This window comes from Hyperolius riggenbachi, chromosome 2, assembly GCF_040937935.1.
Source record: "Hyperolius riggenbachi isolate aHypRig1 chromosome 2, aHypRig1.pri, whole genome shotgun sequence".
NCBI classification, from domain to species: Eukaryota; Metazoa; Chordata; class Amphibia; order Anura; family Hyperoliidae; genus Hyperolius; species Hyperolius riggenbachi.
Genome location: NC_090647.1, coordinates 564,408,078 through 564,426,940, shown reverse-complemented (window position 1 = coordinate 564,426,940; position 18,863 = coordinate 564,408,078). Strand labels below are relative to the sequence as shown.

The window sequence follows — 18,863 nt, the reverse complement described above, 5'->3', positions numbered from 1 at the left end:
TATATATATATATATATATATATATATATATATATATATATATATATATATATATAAAGCACTGACATCTTCTGCAGCACTTTACAGAGTACATAGTCATGTCACTGACTGTCCTCAGGGGAGCTCACAATCTAATCCTCACATAGTCATAGTCTAATGTCCTACCATATTATTATTATGTATTTATATAGCACTGACATCTTCTGCAACACATTACAGGGTACATAGTCATGTCACTGACTGTCCTCAGGGGAGCTCACATTCTAATCCTACCATAGTTATAGTCTAATGTCCTACCATATTATTATTATGTATTTATATAGCACTGACATCTCCTACAGCACATTACAGAGTACATAGTCATGTCACTGACTGTCCTCAGGGGAGCTCACATTCTAATCCTACCATAGTTATAGTCTAATGTCCTACCATATTATTATTATGTACATTATTTATATAGCACTGACATCTCCTACAGCACATTACAGAGTACATAGTCATGCCACTGACTGTCCTCAGAGGAGCTCACACTCTAATCCTACCATAGTTATAGTCTAATGTCCTGCCATATTATTATTATGTATTTATATAGCACTGACATCTCCTGCAGCACATTACAGAGTACATAGTCATGTCACTGACTGTCCTCAGAGGAGCTCACACTCTAATCCTACCATAGTTATAGTCTAATGTCCTGCCATATTATTATTCTGTATTTATATAGCACTGACCTCTCCTGCAGCACATTACAGAGTACATAGTCATGTCACTGACTGTCCTCAGAGGAGCTCACAATCTAATCCTACCATAGTTATAGTCTAATGTCCTGCCATATTATTATTATGTATTTATATAGCACTGACATCTTCTGCAGCACTTTACTGAGTACATAGTCATGTCACTGACTGTGCTCAGAGGAGCTCACAATCTAATCCTACCATAGTTATAGTCTAATGTCCTGCCATATTATTATTGTTTATTTATATAGCACTGACATCTTCTGCAGCACTGTATACAGAGTACATAGTCATGTCACTGACTGCCCTCAGAGGAGCTCACACTCTAATCCTACCATAGTCCTAGTCTAATGTCCTACTATATTATTATTATGTATTTATAAAGCACTGACATCTCCTGCAGCACTTTACAGAGTACATAGTCATGTCACTGACTGTCCTCAGAGGAGCTCACACTCTAATCCTACCATAGTCCTAGTCTAATGTCCTACTATATTATTATTATTATGTATTTATAAAGCACTGACATCTCCTGCAGCACTTTACAGAGTACATAGTCATGTCACTGACTGTCCTCAGAGGAGCTCACAATCTAATCCTACCATAGTCATAGTCTAATATCCTACCATATTATTATTATGTATTTATATAGCACTGACATCTTCTGCAGTACATTACAGCGTACATAGTCATGTCACTGACTGTCCTCAGAGGAGCTCACAATCTAATCCCTGCCATAGCCATAGTCTAATGTCCTACCATATTATTATTATGTATTTATATAGCCCTGACATCTCATGCAGCACATTACAGAGTACATAGTCATGTCACTGACTGTCCTCAGAGGAGCTCACAATCTAATCCTACCATAGTCATAGTCTACATTTCAGCGATCTGCAGTCACAGATGGACAAAGATTCCACATCTGTGTGGATGTCCAAGATTCCACTTTTTCCCTTTCTACCAGGGCTGTGGAGTTGGAGTCGGAGTCGGGGCAATTTTGAGCACCCGGAGTCGGAGTTGGAGTCGTGGTTTCAGAAACTGGGGAGTCGGAGTCGCTTGATTTTTGTACAAAATCCACAGCCCTGTTAAGTATTAGACTAAGGAGTCGGAGTTGAGGAGTTGGAGTCTGAGCAATTTTGGGTACCCGGAGTTAGAGTCGTGGTCTCAGAAACTGAGGAGTCGGGAGTCTGAAGATTTTTGTACCGACTCCACAGCCCTGCTTTCTACAGCCCTGGGGCCAGTCATGTGGTTCTAGCAGGCGGACCCCGACCATTCAGTGGTAGCAGATTTCAGTGCAGAAAGATCACACTCCACAATAAAGTTTGCTGGATCTGCGGTTGCTTTGGAGAACTGCCTGGATTCTGCTGTTCCGCCAGCCTTCTCTCCTCCTCGCATTCATCACAGACATAATCTTCATATTGAGATTCCGGCTGTAGACAGAGATCTGTTGGCAGCTGCTGTGCATCGTGGGAAATAACAGCGTTTGTGTTCCAGAGATTTGCTGTGAAATCTCCGCAGATCGGATAATCTCCGCTCCCTGCCTGGCTCAGTGTGGGAGCCGCGGAGGATGTGAGGCGAGTTCAAATAACTTATTACCGAAATACCATCCGGTCTGCCCCCGCCATGGCAGCTGCCAATGCCGGAACCCGGGGCCCTGAGCTCAGGTTATTGCTGCCTGAGTAGTCTAAATGACTCTGAACACTATCTAATAGTGGAGTGATTTCCATAGCCTTAGAAATGATGCATGCCCTGCATGTTTTGTGTCACACTCCCACCTGCAGGTGGTGCTATAATGTGTGATGCATCTTCTGAGGGATTCGTTAACAAAAAGCTTCGCCTCAATGTGTCCCAAAAACACCCCCAAGTCTCCTGTCTCTTTATTGCATGTGTAAGATTACAATGCTAACATGACTATCTATAAAATAGAAAAATTTAAATATATGGAAGATGGAAACATGCACAATGTAATATTCAGAGTTGGAGCAAATGTATCCACCTCAGAATTAGCATTTCATTAAAAGTGCATAAAATTGGCATCAACTTGAAATTACACTGATAAAGTCAGTATGGGACTAACTGATAAAATGCAGTGTAACTCTGCTGGGCAGCACATGGGCGTCACTTGTTACCAGGCAGCCTCCTGCTGAGATGGGTCTGCCGGAGAGCATGCGCAAGCACTGTGTGGGGAAGACGAGGGATAACTCTGATATAAGAGAACTTCTGTTATAGTGAACCTGTTTTCTGGCCCCAGTGGTATTCTCTATCCAGCTGTAGTGGAAAGTGGGCGAGATCATGCGTCGTACCTTATTCGAAGACCCATGAGCCGTGGGCGGGCTGGCAGCCACTTGTAGCCTGCTCGCTATCTGTACACTATTCTGGGCCTGCGTGGATTACCTCAAAAGCTGGTGAGATCTATGGTTCCTGTGTAAGCTGCTGCCTGATAACTGAGGGAATTGCCTGTCATCTGTGACTTGCTTGTGCATGGCTGCAATGCTTCCTGTGTAAGCTGCTGCCTGGTAACTGAGGGAATTGCCTGTCATCTGTGACTTGCTTGTGCATGGCTGCAATGCTACAGCATCATCCAGGCTGCAGAGAGTTGTGGACACAGGAGCACCCTATCAGTACTGTACCTGCATGTAATGGTGAGATCTATGCTTCCTGTGTAAGCTGCTGCCTGATAACTGAGGGAATTGCCTGTCATCTGTTACTTGCTTGTGCATGGCTGCAATGCTACAGCATCATCCAGGCTGCAGAGAGTTGTGGACACAGGAGCACACTATCAGTACTGTACCTGCATGTAAGGGTGAGTCCATTGGAGTTTTCTATAAAGGGATTCTACTGTATTTGCCTCACAAGTCAGTAATGATTGTTTTCAATAGCCTTAGGCTGTTTCACACTGGGGGGCGATTGTGATGCAATTGACAATTGCCGTTATCGGCAAATAGCTAGTGCAATGTCTCCTTATGGGAGCATTCACACTGCAGTGTTGCACGTTCCTGGAACAGGAATTTCGAAATTTAAACTTGACAAAAAACAGCTAAGCTCTAGCGGTTGCAATTTTTTGCCTTTTTGAATGTGATATAGCCCTTATTAGTGAATTGACATTTCACAAACTGTGCGGTACAGTCATCTGTTTTTGGCTTCACCGAATGCTGTAATGCTCAATGAGTTGAAGATGGAGTTAAGAGGTTGGCGGTGTGGCCAGAGGTGGTGACATGGATCTGATAAAACTTTCTGCAGAAATGACCGTTCTCTGAGCCGTGTGACGTCCGTTCTGCTCGCCCCTCCTGCAGATCCTTCCATCCAAGCTGCCTTGTGCGAACACGTATCCGGCGCAGGACATTTGTGCGCAGCCGGCGCCACCATAGGCTGTAATAGGAATTACGCCCATAGCAGCGCACAGGGAGTAACTTCGGCGCCGTCAGAAGACTGAGCTGAAGTTCCTTTTAAAACACTGTAATTTGGCCGCCAGCAATAGCTGGAAGCTGAATTACACCATTCCCCGCCATCCACATGGACCTGGAGGGGGAATAGTAATTAATGCCGCCAGGACTTATGCAGCAGCAGAGTAAGCCGCATACCTCCTATAAGTCTCCCCGCAACAATTTCACTCGTACTCGCCTTGTGACTTGTGATTGGAGGGACCTCGTTGTCTGGTTCATTGTCTCTTCCTGTGTGACCTCGCTCCTCTCCCGGCTGTCTCTTCCTGTGTGACCTCGCTCCTCTCCCGGCTGTCTCTCCTGTGTGACCTCGCTCCTCTCCCGGCTGTCTCTCCTGTGTGACCTCGGTCATCTCCCAGTTGTCTCTCCTGTGTGACCTCGCTCCTCTCCCAGCTGTCTCTCCTGTATGACCTCGCTCCTCTCCCAGCTGTCTCTCCTGTATGACCTCGCTCCTCTCCCGGCTGTCTCTCCTGTGTGATCTCGCTCCTCTCCCGGCTGTCTCTCCTGTATGACCTCGCTCCTCTCCCAGCTCTCTCTCCTGTGTGACCTCGCTCCTCTCCCGGCTGTCTCTCCTGTGTGACCTCGCTCCTCTCCCAGCTGTCTCTCCTGTGTGACCTCGCTCCTCTCCCGGCTCTCTCCCCTGTGTGACCTCGCTCCTCTCCCGGCTGTCTCTCCTGTGTGACCTCGCTCCTCTCCCAGCTGTCTCTCCTGTGTGACCTCGCTCCTCTCCCAGCTGTCTCTCCTGTATGACCTCGCTCCTCTCCCGGCTGTCTCTCCTGTGTGACCTCGCTCCTCTCCCAGCTGTCTCTCCTGTGTGACCTCGCTCCTCTCCCGGCTGTCTCTCCTGTGTGACCTCGCTCCTCTCCCAGCTGTCTCTCCTGTATGACCTCGCTCCTCTCCCGGCTGTCTCTCCTGTATGACCTCGCTCCTCCCGGCTGTCTCTCCTGTGTGACCTCGCTCCTCTCCCGGCTGTCTCTCCTGTGTGACCTCGCTCCTCTTCCGGTTGTCTCTCCTGTGTGACCTCGCTCCTCTCCCAGCTGTCTCTCCTGTATGACCTCGCTCCTCTCCCTGCTGTCTCTCCTGTGTGACCTCGCTCCTCTCCCGACTGTCTCTCCTGTGTGACCTCGCTCCTCTCCCAGTTGTCTCTCCTGTGTGACCTCGCTCCTCTCCCAGCTGTCTCTCCTGTATGACCTCGCTCCTCTCCCGGCTGTCTCTCCTGTGTGATCTCGCTCCTCTCCCGGCTGTCTCTCCTGTGTGACCTCGCTCCTCTCCCGGCTGTCTCTCCTGTATGACCTCGCTCCTCTCCCGGCTGTCTCTGCTGTGTGACCTCGCTCCTCTCCCGGCTGTCTCTCCTGTGTGACCTCGCTCCTCTCCCGGCTGTCTCTCCTGTGTGACCTCGCTCCTCTCCCGGCTGTCTCTCCTGTATGACCTCGCTCCTCTCCCAGCTGTCTCTTCCTGTGTGACCTCGCTCCTCTCCCAGCTGTCTCTCCTGTGTGACCTCGCTCCTCCCAGCTGTCTCTTCCTGTGTGACCTCGCTCCTCTCCCGGCTGTCTCTCCTGTGTGACCTCACTCCTCTCCCAGCTTTCTCTTCCTGTGTGACCTCGCTCCTCTCCCGGCTGTCTCTCCTGTGTGACCTCGCTCTTCTCCCGGCTGTCTCTCCTGTGTGACCTCGCTCCCCTCCCAGCTGTCTCTTCCTGTATGACCTCGCTCCTCTCCCAGCTGTCTCTTCCTGTGTGACCTCGCTCCTCTCCCGGCTGTCTCTCCTGTGTGACCTCGCTCTTCTCCCGGCTGTCTCTCCTGTGTGACCTCGCTCCCCTCCCAGCTGTCTCTTCCTGTATGACCTCGCTCCTCTCCCAGCTGTCTCTCCTGTGTAACCTCGCTCCTCTCCCGGCTGTCTCTCCGGTATGACCTCGCTCCTCTCCCAGCTGTCTCTCCTGTGTGACCTCGCTCCTCTCCCAGCTGTCTCTCCTGTGTGACCTCGCTCCTCTCCCGGCTGTCTCTCCTCTATGACCTCGCTCCTCTCCCGGCTGTCTCTCCTGTGTGACCTCGCTCCTCTCCCGGCTGTCTCTCCTGTGTGACCTCGCTCCTCTCCCGGCTTTCTCTTCCTGTGTGACCTCGCTCCTCTCCCAGCTGTCTCTTCTTTTGTGACCTCGCTCCCCTCCCAGCTGTCTCTTCCTGTATGACCTCGCTCCTCTCCCAGCTGTCTCTTCCTGTGTGACCTCGCTCCTCTCCCAGCTGTCTCTCCTGTGTAACCTCGCTCCTCTCCTGGCTGTCTCTCCTGTATGACCTCGCTCCTCTCCCAGCTGTCTCTCCTGTGTGACCTCACTCCTCTCCCAGCTGTCTCTCCTGTGTGACCTCGCTCCTCTCCCGGCTGTCTCTCCTCTATGACCTCGCTCCTCTCCCGGCTGTCTCTCCTCTATGACCTCGCTCCTCTCCCGGCTGTCTCTCCTGTGTGACCTCGCTCCTCTCAGAGCTGTCTCTTCCTGTGTGACCTCGCTCCTCTCCCAGCTGTCTCTCCTGTGTGACCTCGCTCCTCTCCCGGCTGTCTCTCCTCTATGACCTCGCTCCTCTCCCGGGTGTCTCTCCTGTGTGACCTCGCTCCTCCCAGCTGTCTCTCCTGTATGGCCTCGCTCCTCTCCCAGCTGTCTCTCCTGTGTGACCTCGCTCCTCCCAGCTGTCTCTCCTGTGTGACCTCGCTCCTCTCCCAGCTGTCTCTCCTGTGTAACCTCGCTCCTCTCCCGGCTGTCTCTCCTGGTTGACCTCGCTCCTCTCCCAGCTGTCTCTCCTGTGTGACCTCGCTCCTCTCCCGGCTGTCTCTCCTCTATGACCTCGCTCCTCTCCCGGCTGTCTCTCCTGTGTGACCTCGCTCCTCTCCAGGCTGTCTCTCCTGTGTGACCTCGCTACTCTCTCAGCTTTCTCTTCCTGTGTGACCTCGCTTCTCTCCCGGCTGTCTCTGCTGTGTGACCTAGCTCTTCTCCCGGCTGTCTCTCCTGTGTGACCTCGCTCCTCTCCCAGCTGTCACTTCTTGTGTGACCTCGCTCCCCTCCCAGCTGTCTCTTTCTGTATGACCTCGCTCCTCTCCCAGCTGTCTCTTCCTGTGTGACCTCGCTCCTCTCCCAGCTGTCTCTCCTGTGTAACCTCGCTCCTCTCCCGGCTGTCTCTCCTGTATGACCTCGCTCCTCTCCCGGCTGTCTCTCCTGTGTGACCTCACTCCTCTCCCAGCTGTCTCTCCTGTGTGACCTCGCTCCTCTCCCGGCTGTCTCTCCTCTATGACCTCGCTCCTCTTCCGGCTGTCTCTTCCTGTATGACCTCGCTCCTCTCCCGGCTGTCTCTCCTGTGTGACCTCGCTTCTCTCCCAGCTGTCTCTTCCTGTGTGACCTCGCTCCTCTCCCAGCTGTCTCTCCTGTGTGACCTTGCTCCTCTCCCGGCTGTCTCTCCTGTGTGACCTCGCTCCTCTCCCGGCTGTCTCTTCCTGTGTGACCTCGCTCCTCTCCCAGCTGTCTCTCCTGTATGACCTCGCTCCTCTCCCGGCTGTCTCTCCTGTGTGACCTCGCTCCTCTCCCAGCTGTCTCTCCTGTGTGACCTCGCTCCTCTCCCGGCTGTCTCTCCTGTGTGACCTCGCTCCTCTCCCGGCTGTCTCTTCCTGTGTGACCTCGCTCCTCTCCCGGCTGTCTCTTCCTGTGTGACCTCGCTCCTCTCCCAGCTGTCTCTCCTGTGTGACCTCGCTCCTCTCCCGGCTGTCTCTCCTGTGTGACCTCGCTCCTCTCCCAGCTGTCTCTCCTGTGTGACCTCGCTCCTCTCCCGGCTGTCTCTCCTGTGTGACCTCGCTCCTCTCCCGGCTGTCTCTCCTGTGTGACCTCGTTCCTCTCCCGGCTGTCTCTTACTGTGTGACCTCGCTCCTCTCCCGGCTGTCTCTCCTGTGTGACCTCGCTCCTCTCCCGGCTGTCTCTCCTGTGTGACCTCGCTCCTCTCCCGGCTGTCTCTCCTGTGTGACCTCGCTCCTCTCCCGGCTGTTTCTCCTGTGTGACCTCGCTCCTCTCCCGGCTGTCTCTCCTGTGTGACCTCGCTCTTCTCCCGGCTGTCTCTTCCTGTGTGACCTCGCTCCTCTCCCGGCTGTCTCTCCAGTGTGACCTCGCTCCTCTCCCGGCTGTCTCTCCTGTGTGACCTCGCTCCTCTCCCGGCTGTCTCTCCTGTGTGACCTCGCTCCTCTCCCGGCTGTCTCTTCCTTTGTGACCTCACTCCTCTCCCAGCTGTCCTCTGTGGCTTCCGTTATTGCGGGACGATTGCAGAGACAATGAACGCTGGAGAATCAGTGGGCGTGCGGTCAAACGCAGTGGATGTGCTGAGAGACGCTGTGTGAATAGCCGGCCATGAACCGCTTGCAGGCTTTGCAGATGCTGCACATTGTTCTGTGTACTGACACCTAGTAACTGCTGCAGTGCTGGAAACGTTGTGTACTGACACCTAGTAACTGCTGCAGTGCTGGAAACCTGTATAGTGACACCCAGTAACAGCTGCAGTGCTGGAGACATTGTGTACTGACACGCAGTAACTGCTGCAGTGCTGCAAACCTTCTGTGTACTGACTCCCAGTAACTGCTGCAGTGCTGGAGACATTCTGTGTACTGACACCCAGTAACTGCTGCAGTGCTGAAAACTTGTATACCGACACCCAGTAACTGCGGCATTGCTGGAGACATTGTGTACTGACACCCAGTAACTGCTGCAGTGCTGCAAACCTTCTGTGTACTGACACCCAGTAACTGCTGCAGTGCTGAAAACTTGTATACTGACACCCAGTAACTGCGGCATTGCTGGAGACATTGTGTACTGACACCCTGTAACTGCTGCAGTGCTGCAAACTTTCTGTGTACTGACACCTAGTAACTGCCACAGTGCTGGTAACTTCATATGTACTGACACCCAGTAACTGCTGCAGTGCTGCAAACCTTCTGTGTACTGACACCCAGTAACTGCTGCAGTGCTGCAAACCATCTGTGTACTGACACTCAGTAACTGCTGCAGTGCTGCAAACCTTCTGTGTACTGACACACAGTAACTGCTGCAGTGCTGCAAACCTGTGTACTGACACCCAGTAACTGCTGCAGTGCTGCAATCCTTCTGTGTACTGACACCCAGTAACTGCTGCAGTGCTGCAAACCTTCTGTGTACTGACACCCAGTACCTGCCGCAGTGCTGCAAACCTTCTGTGTACTGACACCCAGTAACTGCTGCAGTGCTGGAGACATTCTGTGTACTGACACCCAGTAACTGCTGCAGTGCTGCAAACCTTCTGTGTACTGACACCCAGTAACTGCTGCAGTGCTGGAGACATTCTGTGTACTGACACCCAGTAACTGCTGCAGTGCTGAAAACGTTGTGTACTGACACCAAGTAACTGCAGCAGTGCTGGAAACCTGTATACTGACACCCAGTAACTGCTGCAGTGCTGCAAACCTTCTGTGTACTGACACCCAGTAACTGCTTCAGTGCTGGAAACCTGTGTACTGACACCCAGTAACTGCTGCAGTGCTGCAAACCTTCTGTGTACTGACACCCAGTAACTGCTGCAGTGCTGGAAACCTGTGTACTGACACCCAGTAACTGCTGCAGTGCTGGAAACCTGTGTACTGACACCCAGTAACTGCTGCAGTGCTGCAAACCTTCTGTGTACTGACACCCAGTAACTGCTGCAGTGCTGGAGACATTCTGTGTACTGACACCCAGTAACTGCTGCAGTGCTGCAAACCTTCTGTGTACTGACACCCAGTAACTGCTGCAGTGCTGGAGACATTCTGTGTACTGACACCCAGTAACTGCTGCAGTGCTGGAAACTTGTATACTGACACCCAGTAACTGCTGCAGTGCTGCAAACCTTCTGTGTACTGACACCCAGTAACTGCTGCAGTGCTGGAGACATTCTGTGTACTGACACCCAGTAACTGCTGCAGTGCTGGAAACTTGTATACTGACACCCAGTAACTGCTGCAGTGCTGGAGACATTGGGACTGATTCACAAAGCGGTGCAAAGTGTTTGCACGCCTGTGAAAACCCCTGTATCACGCCTAAACTCAGTTTAGGCGTGATAAAATGAAACTCGCGCGAAGTTCCGCGCACAAAGTTTTGCGCGCGCAATCGCCCGGCGCACAGTGCAGTTCGCGCGATGTGCCCATTAAAGCCTATGGGCGCTGCGCGTGGAATTGCGCGATTGCGCGCGGAAAACTTTGCGTGCGGGACTTTGCGCGCGATAAAGAGAAAAAGCGGTGCTAACTCAGCTTTGCACGGCTTATCACGCCTAAAGTCTTTTAGGCGTGATAACTGAGTTATCACCGCTTTGTGAATCGAGCCCATTGTGTACTGACACCCAGTAACTGCTGCAGTGCTGCAAACCTTCTGTGTACTGATACCCAGTAACTGCCGCAGTGCTGCAAACCTTCTGTGTACTGACACCCAGTAACTGCTGCAGTGCTGCAAACCTTCTAACCTTCTGTGTACTAATACCCAGTAACTGCCGCAGTGCTGCAAACCTTATGTGTACTGACACCCAGTAACTGCTGCAGTGCTGCAAACCTTCTGTGTACTGATACCCAGTAACTGCCGCAGTGCTGCAAACCTTCTGTGTACTGACACCCAGTAACTGCCACAGTGCTGGTAACTTCATATGTACTGACACTCAGTAACTGCTGCAGTGCTGCAAACCTTCTATGTACTGATTCCCAGTAACTGCTGCAGTGCTGGAGACATTCTGTGTACTGACACCCAGTAACTGCTGCAGTGCTGGAGACATTCTGTATACTGACACCCAGTAACTGTTGCAGTGCTGGAGACATTCTGTGTACTGACACCCAGTAACTGCTGCAGTGCTGCAAACCTGTGTACTGACACCCAGTGACTGCTGCAGTGCTGCAAACCTTCTGTGTACTGACACCCAGTAACTGCTGCAGTGCTGGAAACCTGTGTACTGACACCCAGTGACTGCTGCAGTGCTGCAAACCTTCTGTGTACTGACACCCAGTAACTGCTGCAGTGCTGGAAACCTGTGTACTGACACCCAGTAACTGATGCAGTGCTGGAGACATTCTGTGTACTGACACCCAGTAACTGCTGCAGTGTTTGAAACTTTGGGCAGCTTAAAGTGTTACTCCGCATTGTGATTTGTGTGTGCAGAAGTACATTGCTAAGAAGTGGCACTGTGTAGAAGCTTTGCAGTGCGACCATACAGTGGGGCATACAGTGCAATGAAAGTATGCTTTGCTCCCCCTGTAAACACACATTGAACGCTGCATGCTTTGTGCTACTGCATTGGAACCAGATGCACCGCTCTACACCACACTCAATGGGAAAGACCCATACGAATATCAATGCATCGCTTGCTCCACATGTTTCACTGTCCCCCACTGATCTCTCCAATACCCTCACTGCATGCATCCCAGTCCTCTCCCTGATCTCCATACCCAGCACAGCTTCCCTGTACTCTCTGCATCCCAGACCCCTCCCTGATCTCCATACCCAGCACAGCTTCCCTGTACTCTCTGCATCCCAGACCCCTCCCTGATCTCCATACCCAGCACAGCTTCCCTGTACTCTCTGCATCCCAAACCCCTCCCTGATCTCCATACCCAGCACAGCTTCCCTGTACTCTCTGCATCCCAGACCCCTCCCTGATCTCCATACCCAGCACAGCTTCCCTGTACTCTCTGCATCCCAGACCCCTCCCAGACCCAGCACAGCTTCCCTGTACTCTCTGCATCCCAGACCCCTCCCTGATCTCCATACCCAGCACAGCTTCCCTGTACTCTCTGCATCCCAGACCCCTCCCAGACCCAGCACAGCTTCCCTGTACTCTCTGCATCCCAGACCCCTCCCTGATCTCCATACCCAGCACAGCTTCCCTGTACTCTCTGCATCCCAGACCCCTCCCTGATCTCCATACCCAGCACAGCTTCCCTGTACTCTCTGCATCCCAGACCCCTCCCTGATCTCCATACCCAGCACAGCTTCCCTGTACTCTCTGCATCCCAGACCCCTCCCTGATCTCCATACCCAGCACAGCTTCCCTGTACTCTCTGCATCCCAGTCCTCTCCCTGATCTCCATACCCAGCACAGCTTCCCTGTACTCTCTGCATCCCAGACCCCTCCCTGATCTCCATACCCAGCACAGCTTCCCTGTACTCTCTGCATCCCAGACCCCTCCCTGATCTCCATACCCAGCACAGCTTCCCTGTACTCTCTGCATCCCAGACCCCTCCCTGATCTCCATACCCAGCACAGCTTCCCTGTACTCTCTGCATCCCAGTCCTCTCCCTGATCTCCATACCCAGCACAGCTTCCCTGTACTCTCTGCATCCCAGTCCTCTCCCTGATCTCCATACCCAGCACAGCTTCCCTGTACTCTCTGCATCCCAGTCCTCTCCCTGATCTCCATACCCAGCACAGCCTCCCTGTACTCTCTGCATCCCAGTCCTCTCCCTGATCTCCATACCCAGCACAGCTTCCCTGTACTCTCTGCATCCCAGACCCCTTCCTGATCTCCATACCCAGCACAGCTTCCCTGTACTCTCTGCATCCCAGACCCCTCCCTGATCTCCATACCCAGCACAGCTTCCCTGTACTCTCTGCATCCCAGTCCTCTCCCTGATCTCCATACCCAGCACAGCTTCCCTGTACTCTCTGCATCCCAGACCCCTCCCTGATCTCCATACCCAGCACAGCTTCCCTGTTCTCTCTGCATCCCAGTCCTCTCCCTGATCTCCATACCCAGCACAGCTTCCCTGTACTCTCTGCATCCCAGACCCCTTCCTGATCTCCATACCCAGCACAGCTTCCCTGTACTCTCTGCATCCCAGACCCCTCCCTGATCTCCATACCCAGCACAGCTTCCTTGTACTCTCTGCATCCCAGAACCCTCCCTGATCTCCATACCCAGCACAGCTTCCCTGTACTCTCTGCATCCCAGACCCCTCCCTGATCTCCATACCCAGCACAGCTTCCCTGTACTCTCTGCATCCCAGACCCCTCCCTGATCTCCATACCCAGCACAGCTTCCCTGTACTCTCTGCATCCCAGACCCCTCCCTGATCTCCATACCCAGCACAGCTTCCTTGTACTCTCTGCATCCCAGACCCCTCCCTAATCTCCATACCCAGCACAGCTTCCCTGTACTCTCTGCCTCCTAGATTCCACACTGATTTCTCCACTCCCCACACTATATGCTGGACGCTGATTTCTGATCATCAGGTGAAAATCTGGTGTGAGTTCAGGTGTTCCCTGATGAGCTGGATAATGATAGGCTGGCCGGTATTGCAGTAAACCGCAAACCTCTCCTGCTCATTGTACCCCTTCTGCTCTCCATATAACAGGACAGGCTACTCTGCAAACAGCTCAGCTCTGCTATAATAGTTAGGGAAATGTCATCTGAAATGATCACGAATGATTGTCTCAATCAGCTGTATGTGATGCTTTAGCTCACATTCCTCCTTCATCTCTAATATGTCCCAGGCACCTTCCGCTGCACCTTCTGCCAGACGGAGGTGGAAGAGGATGAGTCCGCCATGCCTAAGAAGGACGCCCGCACGCTGGTGGCACGCTTCAACGAACAGATAGAGCCCATCTATGCCCTCCTCCGAGACACTGAGGACATCAACCTGGCCTACGAGATCCTGGAGCCCGAGCCCACCGACATCCCCGCACTCCGACACAGGTATGTGCCCACCGAGATCCCCGCACTCACACACAGGTATGTGCCCACCCAGATCCCCGCACTCAGACACAGGTATGTGCCCACCCAGATCCCCGCACTCAGACACAGGTATGTGCCCACCCAGATCCCCGCATTCCGACACAGGTATGTGCCCACCCAGATCCCCGCACTCAGACACAGGTATGTGCCCACCCAGATCCCCGCACTCAGACACAGGTATGTGCCCACCCAGATCCCCGCACTCAGACACAGGTATGTGCCCACCCAGATCCCCGCACTCAGACACAGGTATGTGCCCACCCAGATCCCCGCACTCCGACACAGGTATGTGCCCACCCAGATCCCCGCACTCCGACACAGGTATGTGCCCACCCAGATCCCCGCACTCAGACACAGGTATGTGCCCACCCAGATCCCCGCACTCACACACAGGTATGTGCCCACCCAGATCCCCGCACTCACACACAGGTATGTGCCCACCCAGATCCCCGCACTCAGACACAGGTATGTGCCCACCCAGATCCCCGCACTCAGACACAGGTATGTGCCCACCCAGATCCCCGCACTCAGACACAGGTATGTGCCCACCCAGATCCCCGCACTCAGACACAGGTATGTGCCCACCCAGATCCCCGCACTCCGACACAGGTATGTGCCCACCCAGATCCCCGCACTCAGACACAGGTATGTGCCCACCCAGATCCCCGCACTCAGACACAGGTATGTACCCACCCAGATCCCCGCACTCACACACAGGTATGTACCCACCCAGATCCCCGCACTCACACACAGGTATGTGCCCACCCAGATCCCCGCACTCACACACAGGTATGTGCCCACCCAGATCCCCGCACTCAGACACAGGTATGTGCCCACCCAGATCCCCGCACTCAGACACAGGTATGTACCCACCCAGATCCCCGCACTCACACAGGTATGTGCCCACCCAGATCCCCGCACTCACAGGTATGTGCCCACCCAGATCCCCGCACTCCGACACAGGTATGTGCCCACGACATCCCCGCACTCCGACACAGGTATGTGCCCACCCAGATCCCCGCACTCACACACAGGTATGTGCCCACCGAGATACCCGCACTCAGACACAGGTATGTGCCCACCCAGATCCCCGCCCTCAGACACAGGTATGTGCCCACCCAGATCCCCGCCCTCAGACACAGGTATGTGCCCACCCAGATCCCCGCCCTCAGACACAGGTATGTGCCCACCCAGATCCCCGCCCTCAGACACAGGTATGTGCCCACCCAGATCCCCGCACTCAGACACAGGTATGTGCCCACCCAGATCCCCGCACTCAGACACAGGTATGTGCCCACCCAGATCCCCGCACTCACACACAGGTATGTGCCCACCCAGATCCCCGCCCTCAGACACAGGTATGTGCCCCCCCAGATCCCCGCACTCACACACAGGTATGTGCCCACCGACATCCCCGCACTCCGACACAGGTATGTGCCCACCCAGATCCCAGCACTCCAACACAGGTATGTGCCCACCCAGATCCCCGCACTCACACACAGGTATGTGCCCACCCAGATCCCCGCACTCACACACAGGTATGTGCCCACCGAGATCCCCGCACTCCGACACAGGTATGTGCCCACCCAGATCCCCGCACTCACACACAGGTATGTGCCCACCGACATCCCCGCACTCCGACACAGGTATGTGCCCACCCAGATCCCCGCACTCGCACACAGGTATGTGCCCACCGACATCCCCGCACTCCGACACAGGTATGTGCCCACCCAGATCCCAGCACTCCAACACAGGTATGTGCCCACCGACATCCCCGCACTCAGACACAGGTATGTGCCCACCGATATCCCTGCACTCCCACACAGGTATGTACCCACCCAGAATCAGAATCTTTATTTCGCCAAGCACGACTGGTCGTGCCCGGAATTGGGCTTGGCATACAGGGCTGAGTGTAGAAAAATGCAAAAATATAAAAATACAACAATCACATCAAATATACAAAAATATAAAAATACAACAATCATGATCCCCGCACTCCGACACAGGTATGTGCCGACCCAGATCCCCGCACTCCGACACAGGTATGTGCCCACCCAGATCCCCGCACTCCGACACAGGTATGTGCCCACCCAGATCCCCGCACTCACACACAGGTATGTGCCCACCGAGATCCCCGCACTCACACACAGGTATGTGCCCACCCAGATCCCCGCACTCCGACACAGGTATGTGCCCACCCAGATCCCCGCACTCACACACAGGTATGTGCCCACCCAGATCCCCGCACTCCCACACAGGTATGTGCCCACCCAGATCCCCGCACTCCGACACAGGTATGTGCCCACCGACATCCCCGCACTCCGACACAGGTATGTGCCCACACAGATCCCCGCACTCACACACAGGTATGTGCCAACCCAGATCCCCGCACTCCGACACAGGTATGTGCCCACCCAGATCCCCGCACTCCGACACAGGTATGTGCCCACCCAGATCCACGCACTCCGACACAGGTATGTGCCCACCCAGATCCCCGCACTCCGACACAGGTATGTGCCCACCCAGATCCCCGCACTCACACACAGGTATGTGCCCACCCAGATCCCCGCACTCACACACAGGTATGTGCCCACCCAGATCCCCGCACTCCGACACAGGTATGTGCCCACCCAGATCCCCGCCCTCAAACACAGGTATGTGCCCACCCAGATCCCCGCCCTCAGACACAGGTATGTGCTCACCGATATCCCCGCACTCACACACAGGTATGTGCCGACCCAGATCCCCGCACTCCGACACAGGTATGTGCCCACCCAGATCCCCGCACTCAGACACAGGTATGTACCCACCCAGATCCCCGCACTCACACACAGGTATGTGCCGACCCAGATCCCCGCACTCACACACAGGTATGTGCCCACCCAGATCCCCGCACTCACACACAGGTATGTGCCCACCCAGATCCCCGCACTCACACACAGGTATGTGCCCACCCAGATCCCCGCACTCACACACAGGTATGTGCCCACCCAGATCCCCGCACTCACACACAGGTATGTGCCCACCCAGATCCCCGCACTCACACACAGGTATGTGCCCACCCAGATCCCCGCACTCACACACAGGTATGTGCGCACCCAGATCCCCGCACTCACACTCAGGTATGTGCCCACCCAGATACCCGCACTCACACACAGGTATGTGCCCACCCAGATCCCCGCACTTACACACAGGTATGTGCCCACCCAGATCCCTGCACTCACACACAGGTATGTACCCACCCAGATCCCCGCACTCACACAGGTATGTGCCCAGCCAGATCCCCGCACTCACACACAGGTATGTGCCCACCCAGATCCCCGCACTCCGACACAGGTATGTGCCCACCCAGATCCCCGCACTCACACACAGGTATGTGCCCACCCAGATCCCCGCACTCCGACACAGGTATGTGCCCACCCAGATCCCCGCACTTCGACACAGGTATGTGCCCACCCAGATCCCCGCACTCCGACACAGGTATGTGCCCACCCAGATCCCCGCACTCCGACACAGGTATGTGCCCACCCAGATCCCCGCACTCCGACACAGGTATGTGCCCACCCAGATCCCTGCACTCAGACACAGGTATGTGCCCACCCAGATCCCCGCACTCACACACAGGTATGTGCCCACCCAGATCCCCGCACTCAGACACAGGTATGTGCCCTCCCAGATCCCCGCACTCAGACACAGGTATGTGCCCACCCAGATCCCCACACTCAGACACAGGTATGTGCCCACCCAGATCCCCGCACTCGTACACAGGTATGTGCCCACCCAGATCGCTGGTACAGAGGGTACAGGCTCCTCCTCTCGTGTCCAGACGTGACCACAGTCATGTGACCGCGCACCTAGTGATGACCTTTCCCCCCCCCCCCCGCCGGTTCAGGCGCTGGGCGTTCCCCAGTAGCTCCTCAGTTATGCATAGTATGTTGTGTGGCACTGGTACGGAGGGTACAGGCTGTTCCCCGTGTGTCGCAGTGAATTTCCTCCCCCTCTTCCACCCTCAGATCTGTCTCTCCACAAACTGTCAGCTTTTAAAGCTTCGCACTTAGGGGAGCCGGCGTTGGCTGCGCGCTCTTCCTCCCTGATAGAGGTGGGAGGGGGCTGTAATTTAGGGGTCCCTTAGAGACTGCGACGTTCCGGGGGTGGAGGCGGTTATTGTTGCGGTAGAGCGATGTAGGCGCATTTGTTTAAGCTTGAAGCGTGTTTCATTTCTCTGGAAATCTGATCACGTTCTTTTCACTGCTGGATTTCATGCTTAAAGGGACCCCGCAGCACATTATCGCGTAAGGTAAATACCGGCACCTATAGTACTAATCCTGACTGGACTCTCCTGGACTCCCATGTCCTTATTTGGGATGAGCTGTTATAATTATCTCCACACGCCCTGCTCCTTCCGCCAGACATGCTTATCACAGTCACACAGGAGTTTTCCCACCTCTTATCATGGAGAGAAATCTGAAGTGTGCACCGGTGTGCTTCCAGATCACTGACCACACCCAATCACCTTTTTTTTCTGCGGAATTGGCACAAGGCAGAGGGGTGCTGCTCGTTTCTCTGCCCCCTCCCCTCTCCATAGAGCAGTATATGCTACTCCCCCGGCGAGGGAACCCAAGGTGAAAATTAACTGATGAGATAAACCATTATGTTTATCCTCTTACTCTTAAAAATTACTTTTTTTTTTTTTTAAATATCTTTAGGTTTTATTTAAACATTTACAAAGTGGGTTGAACGTTTTACATCTCTAATCAGTAGCAGCCTATTAAGTGTTCCAGAGTTAGACAAAGGTCAATAGTTCATGTATTTTATCCCCCTTTGCCCTTAGAAGTTGTATACTGCCAGGAAAACATTTATGGCTGTAATTAGCTTATCAGTGATGTTTACTATATTCCCAACAAGCTACCGACAAGATAGAAGCTGTCACTTACATACCTAGAA

General features: G+C 53.9%; 1 protein-coding gene across 1 annotated transcript in view; it reads left to right on the top strand.

Annotated features, from left to right (window-relative positions):
• The window catches only part of GTF2E1 (general transcription factor IIE subunit 1), a 39,817-nt gene that overhangs the window by 14,547 nt on the left and 6,407 nt on the right, over window positions 1-18,863 (top strand). The window contains exon 3 of the mRNA XM_068270959.1: window positions 13,679-13,880. Coding sequence (XP_068127060.1) covers window positions 13,679-13,880 — 202 coding nt within the window. The remainder of the gene's footprint in view (window positions 1-13,678; window positions 13,881-18,863) is intronic.